At 47.4% G+C, this 25,873-nt stretch overlaps 1 protein-coding gene across 3 annotated transcripts in view; it reads left to right on the forward strand.

Moving 5' to 3' along the window:
• Positions 1-25,873, forward strand: part of ACOT11 (acyl-CoA thioesterase 11) — a 120,043-nt gene that overhangs the window by 52,729 nt on the left and 41,441 nt on the right. The window contains exon 1 of one of the 3 annotated variants that reach the window (XM_045027614.1): positions 2,629-2,841. The exons of 1 other annotated variant lie outside the window; for it this stretch is intronic. Coding sequence is in view for 1 of the 2 variants with exons in the window: in XM_045027613.1 (XP_044883548.1) it covers positions 25,593-25,643 (51 nt within the window). In the remaining variant the exon portion in view is untranslated. Of the gene's footprint in view, positions 1-2,628; positions 2,842-25,577; positions 25,644-25,873 lie in introns of those variants that run through there. One more of the 3 variants, XM_045027613.1, reaches the window with a different exon arrangement.

Genomic DNA, 25,873 nt, shown 5'->3' on the forward strand with positions numbered 1-25,873 from the left:
CCTTGTTACTATTGTTACGGTAACTGTAAGAGTTAATTGTCAGAACTCTACTTCAGTCTGATTTTTATTTTCAAATCACTGATGTCCCTTTTCAAACGGGACCAAGCAAAATCGAAAGCACAGAATAATTCCTGTGGAGATTTTAATGCAATTCCCCTGCTGAGTTTTGTCCCTGGTATTAAAATGCTCTGATGGCTCTTTCTTTAAGCCCTGGCAAAAGATCTGCAGTCAGGCAACACCCGACAAAAAGCCCCAATCGCTCAAGAGTAAAGGACATCGAAGTAGAACCCCCCCCACACACAGACACCCACCCATCCACCCTCTAAGCAGGCTAAACATGAACACGTTTACTGAGTAGCCAGCTTTGGCCTCTCTGGGTCATGCCAGGGGAGGTTAGTGCTGTTCAGCTTCTCGAACCTCTGAGCGACAACAACTTTAAAACATGAAACCGCGGGTGAATGTTCATTCATAAACTGTGCTTCCTGGGCAGCCGGATGGGACCATTGATCCCCAAGTCTGCTCTCCAGCACAGCACAAGCCACACAGCTTCTTCAAGTGATTCCTGTCTCCAACCCAATAATCTATAGTTGAACAGACTATTGCTTTTAGGCCCCAAACCTGCAAACACTTAGCACATAATTTAACTCCTGTGTGAACTATTTCCCGTAGTAAAGTGACGCACGTGCATAAGTGTCTGTAGCATCAGGGCCTTAGTCATTAATTCAATCTTGATTTAAAGATGCCTAGTGACAGTGATTCCCCCCACATCTCGTGGGAAGATGTTCCAATGGGTAATTACCCTCACTGTGTATTAAAAAAAAAAAAGTGCACATTTGTTTTCAGTTTGAATTTAATGTCCGCATTAGAAATCAAATGGTAAAAATTAAGTAGCATGTGTGTATAAAAATGTAGATCTTTTAATTTTCTTATTTCCAAGGCTCCTTATAAAGGAGTGTAAGAATATGGCTCAATATCTATTTGTATAAAGCTGATTTGACTCCTGGAGAGGCTGTATGGTGTGTTACAAAAAGGGCCATTCTCCTCTTCCTTGTAAGCACCATTGATTCTTTCTACCTCTCTTGCAATGGCACTGTGAAAAGAGTCTTTGCTTTATCACTTGTATCTTTTGTTTTTAATCATCAATATTGTTATATTTAGCCCAATAATAATAGGGCCAGATTCTCAGCTATTGTAAATTGGCATAACTCCATTGAAGCTGTGTGGATTTGTACCCCTTAGATGCCAGAGGTAAATTTAAAAAGATAAATATATTGAGAGAAATTAAACAGCAGGAGACACCAGTTCAGGCCTGCTAAAGTCTGCACCCGTTCAAGTTTCCCACCCACCTTATAAACATTGTCATCAGAACAAACTGACATTGCTAGGCAACAATGGACCACCCTCAAGATAGCTGATCAAGCAGTTTCTCCAAGCCAGCATTTACAAGTTAACACTTTAAGTGGAGTCACATACACTACGGCCTGCTCTACACTGGGAGGGGTGTCAATGTAAGATACTTCGACTTCAGCTACGGTATTCCCGAAGCTGAAGTTGCGTATCTTACATTGACTTACCTCCCATCCTCACCGCGCGGGATCAACGTCCGCAGCTCCCCGTGTCGACGTCGCTACCGTCGCTTGCTCCGGTGGAGTTCTGGAGTTGATGGGAGCGCGTTCGGGGATCGATATATCGCGTCTAGATGAGACGTGATTTATCGATCCCTGAAAAATCGATCGCTACCCGCCAATACGGCGGGTAGTCTGGACGTACCCTACATGTATAAGGAATCCAGGGCTAACTTGGAATAGCCCACTGAATTTTTTTTATTCAGGTGGGAGATGAAATAAAAACTCCACTGCAAATGCACAGTGTGTTGCAAACTTGTCATACCTGTGTGTAAGTAGGTCTTAAACCCAAAGCTGAGGAACAGGTGGAAAAACATTAGGATTCAGACTAGCTGCTTCCTGAAAAAAGATTAAAAGAAAATCAATTCCCGAAAGTCTGCTCAACCTTTTCTCTTAATACTTCTGTCAAACGACACATGTAGGTGTTAGATCTGGGTATTTCTGTGTCATACCTGTGGAAGCCTTGTCTGACAACCATTTCCTTTTATAATTTTACTTGTACTAGGTGATTTAATTTTGAAACTGGTAGTTTTGTTCCTAATCACATTTGTAGCAGTTTCTCATGAATATTGTGTCTGACTGAAGGTCCAATAGGAGTGTGTGTGTGTGTGTGTGTGTGTGTGTGTGCTATATATAGTGATATAACGCTGTCCTTGGGAGCCAAAAAATCTTACTGCATTATATTGAACTTGATTTGATCTGCCGGATCACGCAGCCCCCCCCCCCCCGCCTCCTCCCCCCGGAGTGCTGCTTTACCGTTTTATATCCGAATTTGTGTTATATTGGGTGGCGTTATATCGGGGTAGAGATGTATAATAATTTTTAAGAAAAAAAGATTAGGGGAAGCAAACAGCTAAGCTGGAAAGTAGAGACAGCAAGTCAAAGAATTGGCCAGTAAACAAAGCAAAGTAGCTATCTGGAAGGCGAGAACTTGTAGGTGCCACCTTAAGAAAACTTCATCTGACTGTATTTAAGGAACTAAGGGGAGTGTCGCTTCCTCTGATCCAAAGGACAGTCCTGGCAGGGGCTCTGCCTGAAAGGCCGGAGAGGGAAAAGAGTGAGAGAGAGCATGGGGGTGAAAAGTACAAGCAGGTGGTCTGGTATTCCTCCTTCAGGGCAGGTCACTGCCTGATCCTGTTGTTGCAATTCTGGTCTGTCGCAGAGGAACATTATTACTCTGGCCTGTTCAGCAAATGCGAAGCTCCTTCTGGCTGAGGTGAGATTGGGAGGCAAAAACTGTTAGGCAGCTTCGCTGGGAAGCGAGAAGCCTGTTATAAAGGGGGCAGCTGTTGATCTTGGGGGAGCACCTGGTTTTGGTGAGGCGGCTGAGAGCGCGCTGCCAGTGGGATGTACACGTGTTTAGTGCTAAATTCCTTTTTGCACTGACACAGCTGCCTCCATGCAGAACTTTACACAGCTTTCTCTTTTGGCTTCGGCTGGTGTTTGCCTTGGGAAGGAAAGCGACAAAACCTTTCAAACGTTTCCTAGATGAGCAAGCAACTTAGGGTGGCTTTTAGCGCTAGTGAAACTAATGAACTTTTTAAACTTGCATTGCGTGGAGCAGAAAGCTCTGGGTTTAGGGTGTGTTGTGTGGCACAGGGCAGTGCCCTGGAGGACGATGTAACCTGAAACCCTGGCAACCTGTATACATGCTGCATGTCACATACAGCACGCTTCTGATCTCTATTGGTTAATTTCATAAATATTGTGCAAGTCACTAGGGGAAGCCACTTGTGTGGATGCAGGATGAGGATTTACGGTTCGGTAGCATTAATCTACGGCATGGGCACTGGAAGAAGATGCTAGACCCAGATGTTTGCAGCTAACTAACTATTCCAGCAGGGTGTATTACTCCTAATTGTGCTATTAGCATTGCAGAAATGAGAGAGCTTAAGTGGGTGAAATTCTGGATGAAATCTTAAACCTTTCATTAAATTGAGGCTGTATTTTTTCAGAAGAACTCCGCACATATGGAAACTCGTGAATGTCTAGCCTTTATTTTGGTGCCTCAGTGGTAGCTGAGCTGTTCTGAAAATCTGGCCCAGCTGTGGGAGCTAAGTGCTTGAAAAATCTGGCCTGGAGCTGCTCTTGAAAATCTGCTCCTTTTTGTTTCAACCTCACAAGCTACTGGAGACGGTTAATTATTAAACACCAGTACACTACGATTGTGCGAGGTTCTTACAGTGCTGAGGAGCTTACAGTCTCAGGCCAGGATCTTCCTGACTTGCATGTCCATGGAAAAACTTGCATTGACCACAATGGTGCAGGACTGGCCTTTAATTAAACCACCCACCATAGAGATGAGGGATGGGGAACGGGATGCAACAGGCAGTGGCTGAGTGGAGTTGTCTAGCAGGCATCATGTGTGTTCTTTAACTCTTTCAGGTGCTTTTTAAAATACTCCTTTGGGGGAAGAACTAGATTTTTATAGGCCTTTTGGAAGAAACAGGTTTTTTTTTTTGTTTTTGTTTTTTGTTTTTTTTTTTAAGGAGGACCGGGGAGATGGCAGAGGCATGACAGACTCTGGGTTTTGTGTGCAAATTAAAACCGTAAGCTACACAAATGTCAAGCATTAACTTGCTGCTGTTGAGCAGTTGTATAGTGTTCCTGTGTGCAGAGGATTCAGGGGGCCTGGGGCAAAGGGGGGAGCTGCAGTGCTTGTACTCACCCGGCGGTGGTCCGGGTCTTCGGCGGCTGGGGGCCCTTCAGTGCTGCTGAAGACACACAGCAACTGAAGGTCCCCCTGCCGCCGAAATGCCGCTGAAAACCTGGACTGCCGCCAGGCCAGGGCTCGCGGGGCTTCTGTGGGGCCTGGGGGAAATTGCCCCACTTGGCCCCCCCCCCCCTCTGGGCAGCCCTGCCCGTGTGTGGTTTAAACACATACTTTGCTCTGCCCTAGCAATGCCTGCCTGTCAGTCAGGTTTACCAACAGGTTCCCACGATGCTTTGGAATCCTTCTAGATGAAAGCTGCTATAACACATGTGATAATAGTATTATGACCTTTGCATTCAGAGCACGCTGTGTTAAGGCCATTTTTGCACAAAGTAATCAGTGGGGACTTTGGAGTCCTCAGTAGGACGGCTGTCTAATGACACCTTCCATCTCTGCACGTACCCCAGCATGCAAGTGCTCCTTTTTTTATTATCCTGATGCTTCTCAACTTGTTTTCAAGTGACTTGACAAGCTGATTTTCATTCCAGCTTTTGTGGGCATCCTTTTGTGATGTGATCTTAAGAAATTAACGAGCACAGGGGCAGTAACAATAGTCCGTTGGAAACGCACAAAATTACTCATGGAATCGCGACGCTGGGAGGAAGTGTTACCTCTTGCACATGTACGCAGCAGGCTTGCAATAAGCAAGGTGATTACCTGTCGTGCTATTGACCCCTATTCTTTATTGCTATTTGGTGGGTTATTTAAGTGGGTGCCCGAAGATAGAGAGAGGAGGAAGGGAATCTGACACAGATGAGGCTGGGAGAAAAGGGATCTGACACAGATCAGAAACCCATGTTTGTCAGTGGTAAAGGTTTCTCGTGTGGCTTGGGCTGTCCATTTCCAATGAGCCGTTCAGCTGACTAACTGAAGTTGATTCACTTACACCAGGGATGGATTTGGCCCCACCTTTCTCTCGGTTCCCTAGAACACAGCATGACTCAAATGCTCAACAAAATCATAGTTAAGCATCGGACGCGCTGCCAGAGAACACTCAAAATCCAGCTTGTCCAGAGCCAAATTGGACTTCATTAATCTAGTTCATTCATTTTTCTGGTTTATGTCCTTGCTATGTGACTCAGCTCGTCTCTCTTAGTGGCTCCTACGATGCGAATTGCATGGGGTCAGTGTGTGGTGCCTTAGCAGGCTTATGCCTCCGAACAATGCCCTATGTCCTTTCACGGCCCAGCATGAAACGAGCGTTGGAGTGTAGCAAAGGCAATGCATTCAAGCAGGCAGCAGTGTGCGGGAAGGTCTTGGAAGGCATTGGATTTGCACACTGATTTCTTTCTTCCAAGCTGGCAAGACCTTTTTTGAAAACTGTAAACAAGCCCTGATGCCTAACAGGCCCTAAGGGAACCAGTTCCCATGGGGGCGTGTAGGTTAAGCCACAACAGATTCTGAAAAGAATCCGATGTTTGTCTGAGCTAATATACTCAGCATGGAGAGGGAAGAGAGAAGTCATTCTCTACCAAATGAAGGACCGACCTTCTGATAGTGCCCTACAATGGTATCTTTCGTTGGCACCCATCTGCAGGGGTTATCCTTGTGATGGGTGGGGGATTCTCCAAAGGCTGATGAATCTTTGCAGGACGTCCCTGCTTTTGCCCTTATGTGGGGCAGCCTAGCCGCTAACTACCAGACTCGCTACCTTCAGGCAGATGCTCCTCTTCTCAGCCTTCAGGAGGGAGTGTGGAAGGCTTTGCTTCCCTAACCTAGTCTGGGATCAGTCTGCTAATCCAGTTCTCCTTACTCTCTTCAGCTAGTGTCCTCATGGGGTCTCTTGCCAGGCCTACAAAAATCAGGGGGAGCCATGGTAGTAGCTTTTAATTTAACAAACAAATTCTATCCCTCTTGCTTGCGGAGTCATCCTTGGATGTGAAAAGTGATCCAACCCAGTGTAAATGGATTGCTTGGGTTCTTCGAAGATCAGCAGCACTGCCTGATGCCCAAGACTGACCTCTGAAGATTAGCACAAATTACAGTCCTGAAATGACCTGTAAGGTCTCGAATTTTCTCTGCTCTTGGTTGTGTGAGAGTGGTTTCATTGCAGGTAACTCTACGTTTGGTAAAACTTTTATTTGCGTGTGCTTTATTCCATTAACTTTTTACAAGGAGCAAGTCAATTAGGAGCCCTAACTTCTAATGCCTGTTTCTTGGCCAGGCAGCTCCACTAGTTCAACAAAACAATATCAAAAAGTAGCATTCAAAGATTCAGTTAAGGGGGGGGGGGAAAGAAGGGGGGGCAGGGACTATGGGGCACTTGTGATGTGTTTGTGTGTTGCATGGTGTGATGGGGGGGGGGGGGGCGCAGCCTGCATGTTGCCATCAGAGACTACTGCAATATACATGTTTAACAATAATAAAATACCAGGTACTAATAAAATACAAATACTAGGGTCTTAGACAGTAAAGTCCATTACGGACTTCGCTGCCGCTCATGGTGGGTTTTTTTTTTTTTTTTTAACATGTCAGGAGCTCAGATACTCTTAAAACCCATAAATAGAGGCCAAATATTACAGTGATGGCCTCTCTAGAAAGGGAGGGGAAGGGAAAAACCTCTCAGAACTGCTGAGTGTATCAATATATCTCCTGACCTCAGTTGCTCCGGCTGCTGGATATTCTGTGTTTTTTCCTGTTTCTCCTGGTGACAGTCTTTAAACTTTTCGCAACATCTTTAAACTTCATCTGCTCCGGAGAAGGCTTGGTGACCAAATGGTGAGTGTACCTCTTTGTTCTGGCAGCAAAACTGGCTGTTCTGTTTCTCTCTCTCCACTGAGGAGCCTTGTGATATGATGTGTAAAATGTCAGCAATCATTAGGCGACTTGAGTCACTGAACCACCATCCTCCCCCCCCCACCTTCTTTCTGACCCTCCTCCTTTGCCGCAGAGAATTTATTTAAAGCTCCTTCTCCTTCTCCCTTTGTTGGCACTGGTGAATTTCTGGGGAAACATGATGCATTGTTGAGACGCTAGAATTTCTCAAACTAGGTCAAGTTAATTTTTTAACACATGCAAATTTGCTTGTTACTATGGATATTGCTTAATTACACACCAATAATCCCCCATGAGATCTACATTCACTGCTCCCCCCCGGTTTTTAAATATCCCCAGGAGCTGGTAGGGATTCTTCAAGGGGTGGAATGAGGAGTAAGAGGATGAAGCTGAACAAAGGAAAATGCAGGTTAAATATCAGGGTGAAGGCGTGGTGCATTCTGTAAGATGGTGGGATGATCTCCCAAAGGAAGTAGTGCGTTGCTTGTGTCGTCTAAAACTGCTGCACAGAGCACGTGAGATCTTATTCATCTGACATCTTCCCGCCAGTGCATGGTTGACAGATGAGATGATCATGAATGTCTCTTCCACTTCTAATTTCCAGCTGTTTGGAGATGGTGAGAACAGTGTTCACTAAGATTCTGAATGGCAGTTCAGCCATGTACATACTTCCTCCCACCCCCTCCATTTTATTTGCCAGGCACGAATGTCTCCTTTGATCAAGGCATTTGTTGTGGATGAGAGCATCCATGGTTTGTTGTTTAATTAGTAATACCTAGCTCTCCTCCTTCTATAGGTCTCAAAGTGCTTTACAAAGGAAGTCAGTATCCTTATCCCCATCTTACAGATGGGCAAACTGAGGCATGATGTGACGTGATTTTTGCCCAAGGTCACCCAGTGGTAGAGCTGGGGATAGAACCAAAGTCTTCTGAATTCCTGTCCAGTGCCCTGTTCACTAGGTCACACTGCCTTCCATTTACTGGCTCCCCTATGCAAGTTTCAGTCATTTAAAGAGGGAGCAGAAAGGATGCCATGTGGTGATGTGCCATTGGTGACCTACATGAATAAGCAAAGTGACCTAGCTTGGGGGTGGAAGGTGCTTGGCTATATTGGTGCAAAACCCATGTCAGAATTATGGAGCTGATTGCATCTCTGGCCTCTCTTCATGCACCCCTCAGCTGTCAGCCCTCATGCCTTTACCTGTCTCGGGAGTGAGATTTTCTCCCACTCTTAGACCAGGATCTGGATACAGCATCCTGCCTGTGCTAGCCACTTATCCACTCAGACCTGTGCAGCACTATCTGCCCCTCTTGCCTTCAGGAGCCTGTGACCATGAGACAGCAACCAACCACTTTTTAAAAATAAGCAGGTTTATTCGTAAACGGAACAAAGCGTTGGAGAAACTGCTGTGAAAACAACAAAGAGCCATGCATAGCTAGCGGAGACTAACCTTTACACTTAAGTACACGCTATAGCAGGGGTGGGCAAACTACGGGCTGACCGTCCTGCCCAGCCCCCGAGCTCCTGGCCTGGGAGGCTTGCCCCCCTCCCCTCCCCCGGGCACAGCCTCAGCTTGCTCTCTCCACCGCCGGTGAAATTCTCTGGGCGGCAGGGCTGCAGAGCCCGGCCTGACCCGGTGCTCTGTGCTGCGTGGTGATGGTGGTGGCAGCATGGCCCGGCTTCACCTGTGTGGCGGCTGTAGTGCTGCCAGCCATCGGCGCTCCAGGCAGCGCAGTAAGGGGATGGGGGGGTTGGATAGAAGGCGGGGGAGTTTGGGCTGGTGGATAGGGGCAGAGGTCCTGGGGGGCAGTCAGGAAGGAGGGGGGGTTTAATGGGGTGGTGGGGGTCTGGGGGCAGGGGTCCCAGAGGGGCCGTCAGGGAATGGGGGGGTTGGATGGGGCACGACCCCCTCCCCTAACTGGCCCTCCATACAATTTACAAAACCTGATGTGGCCCTCAGGCCAAAAAGTTTGCCCGCCCCTGCGCTATGGGCATGTCTACAGTACAGCTACGCAACCGCAGCTGTGCCGACGTAGCCCCACGGTGGAGACACTTCCTACATTGACAGAAGGTGTGTTTTCCACTGATGTAGTTAATCCACTTCTTTTGAGAAGCAGTAGCTTGATTGATGGAAGAATTCTTCTGTCAATCTACTTGCAGCACAGTGGGGCTTGGCTTAGGTCGCCTTAACAATGGCACAATTTTTCACTGCCCTGAGCACTGTAGCTGGTTGATCTAACTTTGAAATGTAGCCCAGGCCTTAGTTAGATGGGCTTCCTTCCTTCTGCAGTTGCAGGAAAAGAAAAGAAAAGACCGAACTTACATCCTTTTAGGAGGCCAACGTGCTCTTGGAATCCAGCCTTGTCTTCGCTGCAGGAAAAAATGGTGTTAACTCCAATTGTAAGAGCACATTTTTTTTATTCATTTGCTAGTGAGGTCTGTGTCTTCCTATCCCCTGCACCCCTCAGTCAGGAAATTCCCTTTTCTCAAAGCCCTGCCCCCTCAGTGTGTGCCTGAGGCCCATTGGCTTGGCACGCCCTAAAAAAACATTGACAACAGTTAGGCTGCTGGTGTGCTGAGACCTCGTCTGTCATGCTGACTCCCTGTACTCTCCTGTCTGACTGTATCCATCTGTTGTCTCTTGTCTTACACTCTCTTGTCTTACACTCTGATTGTACACTCTCTGGGGCATGTCTCTTCTGTTTGTACAGCACCTAGCACAATGGGTCCTGGTCCATGACTGGGCTCCTCGGGGCAGTGATAACACAGATAAATAACAAACCAAAAAGGCCTCTCTTTCAGATGTCTACACGGGGAGTTACACCAGGATAACACCATACAGCATTAAAATTCCATCACCTAGTACTGCTGGTGAACTTTCCCAGGTAGAGAAGCCCTAAGAGAGTGCCCCCATGATGCTTTGCTGTTTGCTAGTTTAGACCCATTCAACTTTCCTGGCTTGCAGTCACTGCTCTCCTGCCTGGGAGTAGGGTGACCACATGTCCCAATTTTATAGGGACAGTCCCGATATTTGGGGCTTTTTCTTATATAGGCTCCTATTACCCCCCTCACTCCCCGTCCCAATTTTTCACGCTTGCTGTCTGGTCACCCTACCTGGGAGGGAGTCTGCTGGGACTGTCTGCACTGCTCTGACATTCCACCACGCCGTCTCCGAAATCCTCTGCATAAACCTCACCTCGGGGTACAGATCAACAGTCGCCGCCTCGTGCCCCCACACTCACCACACCCTGTTTCTCAATCTCCGCTCTGCCTCTGCGCTGGTCTCTGAATGCCGTTACCTTGAACTAGGCTGCATAGAAACAGGGCTGCCCAGAGGATTCAGGGGGCCTGGGTGCTGAACTGCTGCCGAAGACCTGGCACTTCGGCGGCGGGTTCCAGGACGGAAGGACCCCCCGCCGCCGAAGACCTGGAGCGGAAGAAGCTCTGGGGGCCCGGGCCCCGCAAGAGTTTTCCGGGGCCCCTGGAGCGAGTGAAGGACCCCACTCCAGGGGCCCTGAAAAACTCTCATGGGGGGGGCCCCTGCGGGGCCTGGGGAAAATTGCCCCACTTGGCCCCCCCCCCTCCCGGGCGGCCCTGCATAGAAAGGAGCCAAGAAGGGACAATCCTATGGTAATAAGAGACCGGCCTGGAAACGTGCAGTTCATAGAAGCCCGGCCACTTTTATATTGAGCATTTTGCAGTCCGAGGATAGTTCCTTCTTAGGGTCTGGTATGTGGGCGTGGCCTCACTCTGGAATGGCTAGGAATGCCCGCGATCGTGTTGCAATCTGCTTAGAGCTCCTTTAGCTAGGCAGGCCTGGACCTGCTCAGAACTTGGATGGGAGACTTCAAAGAAAATCCCAGGGTGCGGTAGGAAAGAGTTTGACTTCGTTGGTAGCACTTTTCCTTCTGGCTTGCCCCAGCAAGGCTGGGTGAACAGCTGGAAGGGAGTTCTCCTGGGTGATAGGAGAAAGCTCCAGTGAGGAGCCTGAAGAGGGTGGGGAGCATTGGTGTGGGGGTTGGGCTAAGGTAAAGAGACGGAGTGTCTTTCAGAAAGGAAGCTGGGAAATGAGATCAGCCTCTGTCTGGATGTATCCTATCAAAGGAGGGGGGCCCTCCTGTAGTCAGCTGCTTTTGCCTAGGGTTGCCAACCCTCCAGGGTGGTCCTGGAGTCTCCAGGAATTAATCTTCAGTTAAATCTTGATCTTTGTCATGTGATGAAATCTCCAGGAATTCATCCAACCAAAGTTGGCAACCCTAAGTTTTGCCCCTTCTCCTGTCCTGCCTCACAAATGACATCCGCTGAGCAGCATTCAGGATGATGGTGTATCTTCTGCAGGCTGCTCAGCGCCCCAGAGGCCTGTATAGCTTCTCTCCTGCTGCCCCAGCAGATCTTCAGTCTGCTCACAGTGGTGGCACAGGGAGCTATGAAAGGCAGGACATGATGTGGGGAGAGGAGGAAGGGCATTTGGACTGAAGGAGGGACAGACTTCCTCTCTGGGTAGGGTAGCAGTTCAGTCTCTGTGGCCCATGCAGTCTTTCTCAGTTAGTGCAAGGTGAGGTGATTGGTTTGTGATGAGAGATGGATCAGAGACCTACCAAAAACTCATCTCATATAAGGGTCACCAAACATCCAATGGATGAGAGAAGAGCAAAATGAGATGAGCTAGAGTAAGATATGTTAGGATTTAGAGCAGTGAGATTAAAAGATGGAGTGGGGCTTGTGACCTTGGGGGAGTGGGGGAGGAGGAGCTGGCTCTGGGAGAAAGCCATGAAGGGTGTACAAGAGGGGGAGGGGCGTGTTGTTTCCAGATTCCAGTGAGCCGAATCATGCCTTTTTTCAGTCCAGCTGCCGTGACTACCTGGAGACGAGCAACAAAAGTAGAATGGTCAGCACTGAGATGCTCTTTGTTCACAAGTCACGTCTGACCCACTCTGTTCCTAGCTCAGTCTCCAAGTAACTCAGTGTGAAATACATGTAACCGGCCCCCTTTGGGGTGACTTTGAGCCCAATCCTCCCAGTGCTGAAAGCACAAGCTCCTATCACTTCACCTAATGGTGACTCTGTCTCAGAGCAACAAGCAGGACCAGCTCATGATACTTTTTGGTGGGCCAGTCACAAGAGGAGGACAAAGACCCACATTCTCCTTGTGTGGATTATACGTCCAACCAAGAATGATTCAGATCTTAAAGGTCCAGTCACCACTGACATGCTGTCCGCACCGTTCTCAAAACTCTATACATAACAAGGGTTAAACAATGTCTTCTCCTGCACCACGAAGGGTAGAAGAGGAGCAGGATGATGGAGCGGTAGTCCCTGTCCTTTTTTGCTAACAGGAGCTCCCGCTCCGCTCCCTGCTCAGTCGGTAGGTTTTCAAAACAAGCAGCAGTCTCATCTCGGTTGGGGTTGCGATTGGTCATGTGGTATTGTTTCTGCTTCCTGACTGGGCAACACATTTTTCCAACAGGAAACTAACTAGCGAACTTATGTTGTGAATATTCAGACGATTGATCACGTGTGATGAAACGGCTGATTGGAAAATAGCTTCCCGGGTAGCCAGCTCTCGACTTAGTCACAAATGAGTCGTCACCACCTCCACATTGCTCTTAATCCAGTGTGATCCTTATTTGTGGAGATATTCTGGAATCTTCTCTCCCACCAGCTCTCCTGGTTTTGATCTTGCTGGCACATTGGAGGCATGTAGACTCTCATTACGCCTTCAGCAGCACAGAAAATGAACATGGCAGGAGCCAAGAAAAAATTCCACATGAAGGGTTTTTTTTATGCAAACTTTTTTTTTGTAGAACTGGGTCACTCAAGGGGTGACAGCATAAGAGCATCATCGCCTAGGTAATGTATCTTGTTGCCATGGTGACCGCTAAAGGCTGCATCAGTCAACAGCTTTAAAAATTTGACAGTTGAGTGAGAGTGAAGATTTTAATGAGGACAGACACTTCCTTGCTTAGTTTCAATAGCCGAATATTCTAAAAATACCCTTCCATCTTGTTAATATTTCCGGGTCTCCAGAGTGTAAATTAATGTGCATAACCTAGGCACTTTTCTTGCAGTTCTTGACACCCTGGAATATTCTGTCAAAGCTGAGTGCAGCCCAGCTGTTGAGATGATGATAATAGCATAGTGCAGTTCTCCTGTTCAGATGTGGTGGTTTCCACTGACCAGAAAACTCCTAAGCCATGACTACCTTTTTTTTATTTTTTCTCCTTTAATGTGGAACCTTCTGCTCCCTCAGTTTCCCTTCCCACACTTAATACTGGAATAACTGGGCAATAAGTACTTCTCAAGTATCTCCATCTGCCCAGTGCCTGCTGGAGTGTTGATACAACTAAGAATGTTTGCAACCGCTGGGGAAGTAATTGGATTGATACTCTGTGAGGACTTCAGTTGTGGGTCCTTCATCTCCTCCATCACCCTGTGACGTTATTTGTTGGTATTATTGACCCAGCACTGGGCTCCTATTTTCTAGTGTGAATAACAGCCATACGGACTGCTCAGTGCTGTGGATCCGCTGGCACAAGCTGTTCATCCTGCCACTGCTTGGGCTCCTGCTCGCTACAACGGAAGGATGTCTGGGTCAAATTTGAGTGGTGGTGTGACCCTGTACCTCACTTCTGATCTGTTCTGTTCCCTTAGACCTATTTATGCCTTTGTCAGTATGCAAGTTATACCAACTTGTATTAAAGTGTTTGGGTGAGGGGGAAGCTACCTAAGCAGCAGCAGAGCATGAGTAAATGTTTTCCTGCTGCACCCCTCTTTTCTGGTTTCTCAGGACGAAAGCCACAGGATGTTTTAGACTCAGTAATGTGTAACTTGCACTGCATTATACACCCCCTCTGGATTCAATCCAGAGTCTCTGTCTAGAATAGCGGAAAACAGAACATTCTTTCTAAAGAGATTTAACTCCGAACACTGGTCTCCTGTGTGTGTGAGCTCCAAGCAAGCTCCCAAGACTGAATTACAAGCCCCTGTAAGGAGAGGTTCTTAACCAGCAACGCACAGAGCTGCTGGAAGACCTGCGGCTTTAATGAGGCATGTTCAGGAGGAAACCCTTGAAGAGCTCAATGGGTGCAACTTGGATTCGTCTGTGCGCTGCGCTCGGAGCAGCCTGGCTTAGTGCTGTACACAAAGGGGGCTGCTCAGCCTGTCGCACAAACACCAGGCCTGGGAATTACTGATGTTCCATGAGCTGAAACTGCTGTTTCCATTTAGTGGCTTCGCAGCTGGTGCCAAAATCTGACAGCCCCAGAGCGTTGAGAGGAGGAAGTGGAGCAATAGCCTATGGCAGCTGTTCCTGGCAAGGGCATCACTGTCTTACCGATGGGTTTAGCACCCTCTGGCTTTGCCTCTCTTCCAACCCTCTGTGGCTGACTGCCACTAGGGGAGTTGATTTGTGGTTGGGACTTGGCAGGGGCTTTGGGAAAGCTGGTGCCAATGCTATGATAGGGCTGAATACTGCAGGCAGTTCTGGTTGCCCCATTTCAAAAAATATATTAGAATTGGGAAAAGTACAGAGAAGGGCAACAAAAATGATTAGGGGAATGGAACAGCTTCCAGATTGTGGGCAGGAGGATTAAAAAGACTGGGACTTTTCTGCTTAGAAAGGAGATGCTTTGGGAGGAGGGGGTATGACAGATCTGTAGAATCATGACTGGTGTGGAGAAAGTGACTAAGGCAGTGTTGTTTACCCTTTCACATAGAATATCAGGGCTGGAAGGGACCTCAGGAGGTCATTTAGTCGAACCCCCTGCTCAAAGCAGGACCAATCCCCAGACAGATTTTTTTTGCCCTAGATCCCTAAATGGCCCCCTCAAGGATTGAACTCACAACCTTGGGTTTAGCAGGCCAATGCTCAAACCACTGAGCTATCCCTCCCCCTTCCCCATAACACAAGAGGTAGGGGTCACCAAGTGGAATTAGCAGACAGCATGTTTAAAGCAAACAAAAGGAAGGACTTCGTCACACAACACACCGTCAACCTGTGGAATTCATTGCAAAGGCCAAAACTATAAAACAGTTGCTAAAAAAGAATTAGATGAGTTCAGGGAGGATAGGCCCATCAATGGCTCTTAACCCTGATGGTCAGGGATCCAACCCCATGTTCTGGGTGTCCCTAAACCTCAGAGTGCCAGAAGCTGGGACTAGATGATGGGTGGTGGATGACTTGATGACTGTCCTGTTCTGTTCATTCCCTCTGAAGCATTGGTCACTGTCGGAGGACAGGATACTAAGCTAGATGGGCCATTGGTCTGATCCAGTAGGGCCATTTGTAAGTTGAGTGCACCTTCGTCACCTTCCGGGCTCTCCATAGTGGTAACCCTGGGTTGTTTCTGCTCAGGTGTTTCTTGGCTGAAACACCTGGTTGTCTCAGAGCTGGTGCAGCCAAGTGCCTGAAATGGAGTGAGGAGGCCACCTATCGTGTTAACTTAGGGCTCTGTCACTTTTCCTCACCAGTCCCATTGGGACTTGGGCTCTGATGTGACTTAAGTGCTTATGAAATGTTACCCACTTTCCTCAGCCCTGTGGGGAGTCTGCTCAGGAATTAACAGCGCCTTAGATTGCGTTAACTCATGACTATAGGCCTCCTTTGTGATGGGAGACCCTGTAAAATGGAAGCTCTGGGCTCCTGTGCCCACAAGGGAGGTGTGGAGCTGTGCTGGTAGATATCTGAGATCTGTGGGGCCTGGGTACCAAATCCACTGTTTCTTGGGGGAAGCAGAGGGAAAGCCCTCCCCCCATCCACTGGGGCACCACCGTTCACTGCTGGACTATTGTTTTGGTGCCAGGACTCATGTTTGTGCCCTGGAAGTTGGTGCTCCAAGGACTGGAGGAGCTGGCCTCGATACCGGTGCCTTTAGCACAGCTAGCGTCAGTGCTTTTTCTCTCCTGCCCTTTTCCAGGACTGAGCATGCTGCCTCGGCCGACCCAGAGTCCAGAACGCAGCATGTTACCCAAGGCCTGTTATAAAATAACAATCTCTGCAGGCGCACAGCTGTGCAGTGACTCCTCAGTGTGTATGGTGAATATTAAATCAATCTCGCACATGCTCAGGATTGCTGGCCTGAACCAGCACGGGCTAGAACTTATAGATGGTGGGTGGGGGACAATGAAGCTCCATCAGCTTATCTAGTTCTTCTCTCTCACACACACACGCACGCGCGCACACACACACTCCTTTTTATAAATGACTGCTACTGAACTATCTGTGTGAGTGTGTGCTTTGTTGGAAACTTCTATCTCTTCTGATCACCCCGTCCATCACCCTACCCCTAGGTAGTGCAGGATCCCATCCTTAAGCGGGATCTGTTAATTTTGGGAGCATGGACCTGATAAAGGCAGAGATCCTGTGTTGTGTCTCTCTCTTTAAAAGATTAAACCTTTTAACAAATTCCTTGTTGGAGACTGGAGCAATAAGTGCCTATCCCTTAATTCCTTTCTGTGTGGCTAAATAAATGTGAACGAGGCCAATTTAATTTGACAACTGAGGGATGTCAAGTTTCTGTCTTCATTATGTTAAAAAGTATACTTCATTTTTAAAGCCTAATTTCCAGTACTTAGACATTTTGCTGTAGCTCCTGATTCCTTCTTTCCTGAGGGGTGGGGGAAAGTCAGCCCCTTGGCATGGTCTTAATTATAGCGCCTGTCTAGTTAACTGCTTGTCACTTTTCTTGCTCTTATTGTTCAGATTGCATAGTCGTTTATTAGTGTCATTATCTTTCCCTTCCTGAAGGGCAAGTAAACAAAAGCCCATCTTCTGAAAACTGATCAAAACCTTGGTTAGAATTAATTCTCAGGCAGGGAAAGGTGCATTTTCTGCAGCTCTTCCTCAAGCCTCCAGTTGTGTGTTTGTGGGGTTTTTTGGTTTAGGGATGTCAATTAATTACAGTTAATTCACGTGATTAACTCAAAGAAATTAATCACAGTTTTAATTGCATGGTTAAACCATAGAATACCAATTGAAATTTCTTAAATATTTTATGTTTTCCTACATTTTCATATATATTGTATTGTAATTGAAATCCAAGTTTATATTATTTTTTATTACAAATTTTTGCACTGTAAAATGGTAAACAAAAGAGAGCACTACAGTACTTGTATGAGGTGAATAGAAAAATACTATCTCTTGGTCATGAAAGTGCAACTTACAAATGTAGATTTTTGTTGTTACATAACTGCACTCAAAAACAGCGATGTAAAACTTCTCAGCCTACAAGTCCACTCAGTCCTACTTCTTGTTCTATTTACAATGTCACCTGAGAGTGAGAGGTGGGCAGCGGAATCTCCTGTGAATGTAAACAAACTTGTTTGTCTTAGCGATTGGCTGAACAAGAAGTAGGACTGAGTGGTCTTGCAGGCTCTAAAGTTTTACATTGTTACATAGTTGCACTCAAAATCAAAACAAACAAACAAAAATCTACATTTGTAAAGTGCACTTTCCCGATAAAGAGATTGCATTATGATACTTGTAGGAGGTGAATTGAAAAATACTATTTTTTATTTTTACAGTGCAAATATTTGTAATAAAAAAATAATATAAAGTGAGCACTGTACACTTTGTATTCTGTGTTGTAATTGAAATCAATATATTTGAAAATGTAGAAAACATCCCAAAATATTTAAATAGTATTCTATTGTTTAATGGTGTGATTAATTGCTTAATTTTTTTAATCGCTCGACAGCCTTGGATTATTTTGGGTGTTTTTTTTTTGTTTTGTTGGGGGTTTTTTCCTCCCCAGAAGGTGCTGAGCCTCCCATGCTCTGAAAATCAGGTCCCTATGTCTCAAGTTGGGCACCCAAAATCACTAGTCCAGTTCTGAAAATCCTGGCCCTTTCCTCCAAAGCAAAGTAGCTATTGTGGGACAAGCAGTTCAGACCCCTTCAATGAAGAAGCTGCTTGAAAGAAAACTAAATCAAGGCCGGAAAGAAGCACTAAACCCTCCTCTTCCCCCCCCCCTCAAAAAAAAAAATCTGGAGGGGGGAACTTGCCACAGATTCATTTTAAACCAGAGATGTCACTTGGGACACTTTGCAAGAGTGAAATGGCTTGAATTTGAGACTAGTCACGTGTAGTTCATAGCTTTGTTGGGGAGGGACTGTATACCTTCATGTCTGCAGAACACCTAGCACAATGGGATGCCAATCCTGAATGGGGTCTCAAGTTATTTGTGTTACAACAGCAGCTAAAGTCTTAATGCCAAAAGTGTTTTGGTACGTGGAGTCAGGAAGAGGGGGTTGGATGTGGTCCAAAGTTTGCTGTGGATCTCCTGAGATGCATCGTTTTGGGACCTCTGCATTGAAAGCCCTGCTATTACGTGGAACGTAAAGATCCGAGCTTGGTCCAGTTTTCTCAGATGTGGTGTGGTTTTTAGATTCCTTATTCCTTTATAACCAAGCATGCTGGATACCTGGTTAGTGGAAACACTTGCCACATGAGCACTGAGCCAAGCAGAGATCTCTGTATCTTTCACAGGTTACCTTTATAACACTGATTGCAAGGAATCTCTTCTACCCTCTTCTCCAAAGAAAACAGTAGTGCTGTTTGTGTCTCTTTCATATATATGAGATGGGGCGGCTGCTGCTGCTTTTTCTTTCTTGCTGGGTTATTTCCACTTGGGACTCTCTCAACTTTTTATACTGGTCCAAAGATCACAAACAGCTCTCTTCCCAGTTCCTCCACCACCCTGACGTTGCTCATGCCTTCCCTGGCTGGCAGAGATCCAACCCCTTGAGTCAGTCTCCGAGTTGGAGAAACGCTGCTCTAAATGCAGGCTTCTGACAGTCATTTGGGAGCTACAAGAAAGAATGTGGAAATGAGCGGAGCACTCTGTATTCCCCCAGCCCAAGGCTCGACAACTACAGGCTGCCTCCGTTGTGCATCTCCTGCGGGGCTGTGGTAACGTTGCTGAACTCTATGGACTCAGGTTCTTCAGGCACAAGTGATAAAACATCTCCAGCGAAGTGCAGCTGAATGTAAATGTACCCGATAGTTTTGCCTTGTGCCTTGGTTTGTTATGAGAGAGCACTTTGCTTTAAAGGAAGCTACTCACTGGATTTTTTTTTCATGCACTCTCTAGATTTAGTCCTCGTATAATGATCACACTCTTCCCAGTTGCCTCCTGCTGCCCTAATAAGGGTTAATACCCCTTCACATGGTGGTCAGCTGACTCTGGTGGTAGCCTGCTATCTTACAACAACGGGGGATGTGCCTTTTTGATTCTCATTCTCTGGGGCCATACAGGACTGAGGATTATGTGTATGGAGGCAGCATACTCCCCGCTTGTGTGGGGGGAGACAGTGTCTCCATGGCTTAATAGTAATCTGTAGAGTCTCTTTTGTGACTCTAAAGTGGGAACGTAAAGCCCCATGCACCATTCCAAATGTTTTCCGTGTCCTACAATGTTTTTCAAGGTCTGATTTCTGGTCACTTTAAGCCTGTGAAGGTGGGGTGTTTGGGTTAATAAAAAGCTTCTGTTCAAAGGCACAGTATCCACCACGCCAGGCCCCCTCCACGCATCCCTCCAGCACCAACCTACTTCTTGGAAATCACTTCCAAGGTCATCTCATGAAAGCCGTTTTGAGTGACAAGAAACAATGTATTTTAGGACAGGGCTTCAGACAACTCTCCAGCGACTTCTTGGTTTACCTGGTATTTATCTGACCTTCGCTGATACTTTCCTTCAAACCTCTCCCATCTCGTTAGGGAAACCGCTCATCCCAGGCTTTATTGCCACTCATGCAACGATCTGTGTGGTCCCCTGATTCACCTCTTAGAGGTGTAGCAGCTAGGATGACCAGACAGCAAGTGTGAAAAATCGGGATGGGGGCGGGGGGTAATAGGAGCCTATATAAGATAAAGACCCAAAAATTGGGACTGTCCCTATAAAATCGGGACATCTGGTCACCTTAGCCCATGATGATCGTTGGGGTGAGGATTTTACAGTTCTACAGCAGAAATGTTGTCTGCAGGTTTTTCCACAACGCCGTGGCAGGGGTAGAATGAATGTCTTGCGTATTTTAGTGGCAGCAAACTTCGATCACCATGAAACTTTACTGGCTTGTCAGTTAGCAGATCTTACCTTTGCTGAAAAGATGTGCTAGGATTTTACACAGATCACCATTTGCACTCTGCTTGCCTTCTGCCGCAAACCTCAGTGTGCTGTCGTGTAGCTCTGCTCTGGAAAGAGGTCCTTGAGGTGAATGTTCCATGTTCACTATCCCTCAGTAAATCCCACATAAAACGTGATAACTCCTAGCATAAACGATGATGAGGATGTTTTCCTTGGTCATCCTGTCACTAGTGCCAGTGGTGCTATCCTGGTGAAGAAAAGCCTCATTCCTAATCCCAGGGAGTTCTGGTGCATCCTGCATTTGAAGTTTTTCAGGGGCATGGCATGTTGATCGGAGGATTTGCTCTCCCTGGATCACGGAGCAGCCTGGCGCTTGCAGCAAGATCCCGGTGACACTGATACGAGATTGGTGACGTGCAGGGCCGGCTCCAGCCCCAAGTGGCGAAGTGAAGGGGGGAAAAATAAATAAAGCCGATCGGTGGCCCTTCGGCGGCAGCTCATTCGCGCCACTTCATTCTTTGCCGGCAATTCAGCGGCGGGTCCTTCAGTCCCTCTCTTCCTCCTCGGTGGCAGCTCAAAGAGGAAGAGGGACTGAGGCTCCTGCTGCCAAATTGCCGCCGAAGACCCTGACAACCGTGGCCACCCCAAGCACCTGCTTCCTTCGCTGGTGTCTGGAGCCAGCCCTGGTGACGTTCATGAAAGTTTTGTGGGTCATTGCTTCGCTTTTGACTTCTTGTGCTAATAGCTGCACAACAAGACTTAATCAGACCTTGGGTTTAATTTGTGTGTGTGACTGACTTGGCCCCAGCACTCTGCTTGTTTTGGGAGGAGGGCATTATTTCAGAGAGTGTTTGTTTATTTTTGAGGATTTTCCAGTTGAGAGAGTATGTATCCCTCTAATCCAGGGGTTCTCAAATGGGGGGTCGTGACCCCTCAGGGGGTTACAAGGTGGTTACATGGGGATCATGAGCTTCAACTCCATGCAGCTGACAGCCCTGAGCCCCCATTAAATTAAATTACCCCCCATTTTTAATTTATAAGGGCGGTGTGTGAAACTCAGAGGCTTGCTGTGTGAAAGGAGTCACCAATACAAAAAGTTTGAAAACCACTGCTCTAACCTGTCTGTGTCTCTAGCACCGGGACCATACAGCCCTCTAGGGCCATTAGCAGAAAGTTATTCAAGGGTTGGACCAGATACATTTGCAGAGGTTTAATAGCCCTGAGTTATGAAATACTTCAGGGGTAAGAATAGCAGGATGGGTAAAATGAGGGAAGTACGACGCAGATGTTTGTATATTGCCACATTCTGCCTATATATATGGGGGTGTGTGACTCACACACACACACACACACACACACACACACACACACACACACACACAAAATGTGGCAATCCAATAACCAGAAATCTTATTGCAAGCCATGTCACTTGAGTGGTGCATTCTGGGATATCCTCAGTGAGCCAGGAAGTAGGGGGAAGAGCTTAGCTATGCCCCACTTATGTGCTGTTCTCCTGTTCCCACACTACTACCCTTCTTCTGCTCTCTTCCTGCTTCCCCTGTTACACCTTCAGTGTGCTCTTTTCTCATGTACCTGCTGCTGCACTGCTGGAGAGAGCGCGCCGCGGCAGGAGTCAGAAAAGTCACATGCGTTCCTCCAAGCAGGGCATGGTCATGGCAGTGCGCAGTAGTCTAGCTAGCGCAGTGATGGGAGAGACTTGTCATGTCCCTCCCAGGCAGAAACAAACTGCCTGCCCCTGAAATCTGCTGCTGCTGTCGTCTTGCCCCGATTGACTTGCACCCCTGTTCTAAATCTGAATCCTATTGGTGTGGTGTGTGTGTGTGTGTGTGTGTGTGTGTGTGTGTGTGTCTGTCTCTCTCTCTCTCTCTCACACATCTTGCAGGCTTCCAGGTTAGCAACTTCGTTCTTTAAATGAAAAAGAGGCTGTGTTCTATGCACATGTAAGGGGACTGTTGCCCCCTTACTAACATTCAGTGGGGGTGTTTGGTTGCTAGCTCCCAGCACTAAAAAGGGAGGGGTCTCTGGGAAATCAGGAGCCTGAGACTGACAGTCTCCAGGATCAATGTGGAGAGGCCAGTGCTCCAGGTCAGCCTGATTGACAGGGCGGGCAGGCTAATCAAGGAGTCAGGAGGCGGGGGTCCCGTCCTTCCTGTGAGCTGGAATTGTCTGAGTCAGATGGAGTGGGGCCGAGCTAAGGAGAGAGCAGGGCCCCAAGCTAAGCTGATGGGAGCGGAGCTGCAGCCCAAAAAAAGCCAGAGCACAGCCCAGAGAGAGCAGCCCTGCCCTGGGAGGAGAGCTGCAGCAACCAGAGCCAGAGGGGCCAGACAAGCAGCCCAGGAAGCAGATGAGAGCTCAGAGCAGAGTCCCAGAAGCAGCCTACAGAGCAGCCCTGCCCTGGGAGCAGAGCGGTAGCAACTGAGGCCAGAGAAGCAGCCCAGGTTGCTGAAGTCAGAGCAGCAGCAGCAGCCAGGCTGAGGCAGAGTGGAGCTGGAGCTGGGTGCAGTGAGCAGCTGGGGAGAGCGAGGGGGACCCCGGGCAGTGGGCCCAGCGCAGGGAGATACCTCAGCCAAGAGGCCCTGCAAGCCAGACTGGGAGGGGGATCGTAACCCTGACAGGGCGGGGGTGACGCTGGGCAGAAGGGTCCTGCCACCCAGAGCCTGAGAGTGTGTGGCCACCGCCAGAGCAAGTGTCCAACCCGCAGTGTCCCTGCAGCACAGCCAGGGCCTGAGAAGGAGGCCTGGGACCTACAAGGAACAGACTGTGAACTGCCCTGACATTCCAGAGACACTGCTTGTGATGTTCCCTGCCACAGAGCAGCGTAATGTGTTTTCCTTTAACCTTTCCCATTTTTCCTTATTCTTTTTTTAAATTAAGTGTTAATTAAATAACTTGTATTTGCTTTAAATTGGATGATGTGATCAGTGGGTCAGGGAGGTGCGCAGTGCAAAGAGAGTATCCCGGAGTGGGGACACCTTAGCCCCTGTCCTAGGTGACCACAGCAGGGTTGGGACCGAGCCCCCCAGGAATCCTGGGCCCAGCCTTGTTGGGGTTACAAGGACTCTGCCAGACAGGAGAGTGGAAGGGGAGCCCTCAAGGGCAGGGAGGCCTCTGGGTAAAGGAAGTGGGAGTGAGGACTCAGATCCTTTCGCTAGCCACTTCACTGGGGTAGTGCAGAAGCCAGGAAAGTTCCCCACAATAGCGGGACCATTCCCCCGCTTACACACAGCTTAGCTTCCTGCTAAAAGGGGCAAATCTTCTGGCATTCAAGGAAAGGCCAGCTCAGTTTGCAGTAGCTGTGTGGTATTAAAAATCCAACAACCAGAAGACTAGGCTCAAATAGAGCTATGCTGATCTGTTAGAGCCCAGAAAGCAAAATGGTCTTTCGGGAGATGTGGAGGAGAGGGAGATCTTATTTGTATATGTAAACATCTGAGGCTTTTAGGGGGAGGGGTTGAAGCCCAGACGCGAGAGTTTTAGAATGGGGCAGTCATTTTGAAAATCTGTATGTTGCAAATGCTCATACAGGCGAGAAACATTCCGGGATATAACTTGCCTAAAGAATAGCTTTCTCCATACAAGTCTAAGGCTGAGTCCATCCAAACCGAAACACGAGGATTATAAATGATCAAGTAGCAAACTTAAATCTGTATAAATGTTCTGGTCACCAAAGCAGAGCAAAGGTAACTGCTGAGCGAACCTCGCAGGCAGCAATTGGCAGAAGCCCCCAAAAGTTTGCATGCAGAATTTTCAGAGTTGGGTGCCTAACATTCAGTAGCTGGTGCCATATTTAGGCACTTAAATAGGTGGGTTAGAGTTTTCAAACTCAAGAGCATAAAGTGAGGCATTGGAATAAGTGGCCTGACTCTTTTCTTTTTCTTCTTCCAAAGGCTCTGAGCATCCATGACTTGCACTGATTTCAAAGGGGAGCTGCGGATACTCAGCATTGCTGAAAATCAGGCCACTTATTCCTGTACCTAACTTTAGGCAACCGAGTTGAAAATCCTGACCTAGATTCTCTTCTCTTTTTTTTTTTTTTTTTAAACTCTTGAGTCTGGAAATTTCCAGTGACCCGGCTGGTTGAGATTCCCAATGCTTCCTGCTTCAGAAGGCCAGAAATAAAACAAGAACGATCTTTCTTGTGGCATTTTTTTTGGTGGAACTTTTTGCTTCTGGCATTGGCTGCTTGCCAGGAGTACAGAATAACAGATGGAACTCAAGGGCAGGAGGGAATGTGAACTGAAGTTTGGGAAGGTTTTGAACCTCGGAGTCTGGTTTGAGCTTCCATTCTGCCTGTCTCTAAAGGCCATAAAAATGCTTAATAAATATTGTGGCCACTGAGATGATCTTGTGTTTCTGTTTGCAATGGCATCCAACTTCCCTGCTTACCATTCAAATAATCCTGCAGACTGCCAGGGCTCTGTGGCTACTCATCAACCTTGTCCTGTGCAGCATGATGTAATTTAATCAGAGGTATTCCTCTCTCCTGGCACAGCAGATAATGCCGTGTGATTGTGGATTGCATAGATGTTAGGAACAGAGGCGTTGTCAAGCAGGAGCAGACCATTGGTCCTAGCCTTGTGTCATACTTCTGGCTGTAGCCAATACCAAAGGCATAAATTCTCCATAATATACCTGGTCAGTCCAGTGCTATATCAGTGTGAGAGTTAGTGCGGGACAAGGAAATTCATTCTTAGTACCTATGGGTTTATCAGTTTATTTCTTATAGGTCTAGCAACACAAAGAGCTTGTAAAAAGAAGGCGGCTCCGCAGAGACACATACTGCTTACTCTCCATCGCAGGTCTTGAACGCCGATTGGCTGGTTTGTAACTTTAAGGCTGACTTCTAAAAATAGTCTTCTGGCATGTTGCCAGTGTGGGGAGGTTGGGAAGTCACAAAATGGACTAGCAGGTTTGATTTTTTTTTTTTTTTTAAAAAGACTCCACAAGAGTTAACGAAAGCTGAGCTCCTCTTGGCATGTAACACTTGTGGCTTGTGAATTCCATGGAATGCAGTGATCCTGCAGCGCTGCGTGGCTAGTGGAGGACCTGGAATCCAGCTCACTGGGTGATGGCGTGATATTTTTAATACAAATGTACTTGACACACATTGTAATCTCTAACCTGAGAATTGAACCGTTTCTGGAACGTCGTATAACAGTAGCTATGGAAACGGAGCTCTCCTATTAGAAATGCGGGAGAGGAGGATAAAGCTGCTTTGAGCGACTGCGCTGTGCTCAGCTGTGCCAAGCCCAAAAGGACAGGGACGTTTCAACAGAGGAGGCTCAATTTTGAAAACAAAACCATTTAAATGTTGTTGTCTGCAGACTGTATGAAAGAGAAGCTGCTGCCACAAGGACTTTGTATAGAGAGAGAGAGATGCTGCTAGCTCAGAAAGAAGAGGAAAGTTCAGGAACAAAATCTAGACTGGTGTGTCTGGTCAGTTACTCATCAGGGGTCAAGTTCATCCTGGTATAACTTCACTGATATAAAAGGACGCAGCACGGTTGTCTAGTCTGTTTATAAAAAATGAGTTTTCTGAACCTGTCCCTGCTGTTTTTTTGGAGGGTTTTTTGTGTGTGGCTTTACAATCACAATTGTTTTTTGGTTGTCTTCCCCCCCTGCCCCCCTTACTTTGTGAAAGACTCAAATGGGAAACT

Source organism: Mauremys mutica, chromosome 8 (assembly GCF_020497125.1).
Source record: "Mauremys mutica isolate MM-2020 ecotype Southern chromosome 8, ASM2049712v1, whole genome shotgun sequence".
In the NCBI taxonomy this organism is placed as follows: Eukaryota; Metazoa; Chordata; order Testudines; family Geoemydidae; genus Mauremys; species Mauremys mutica.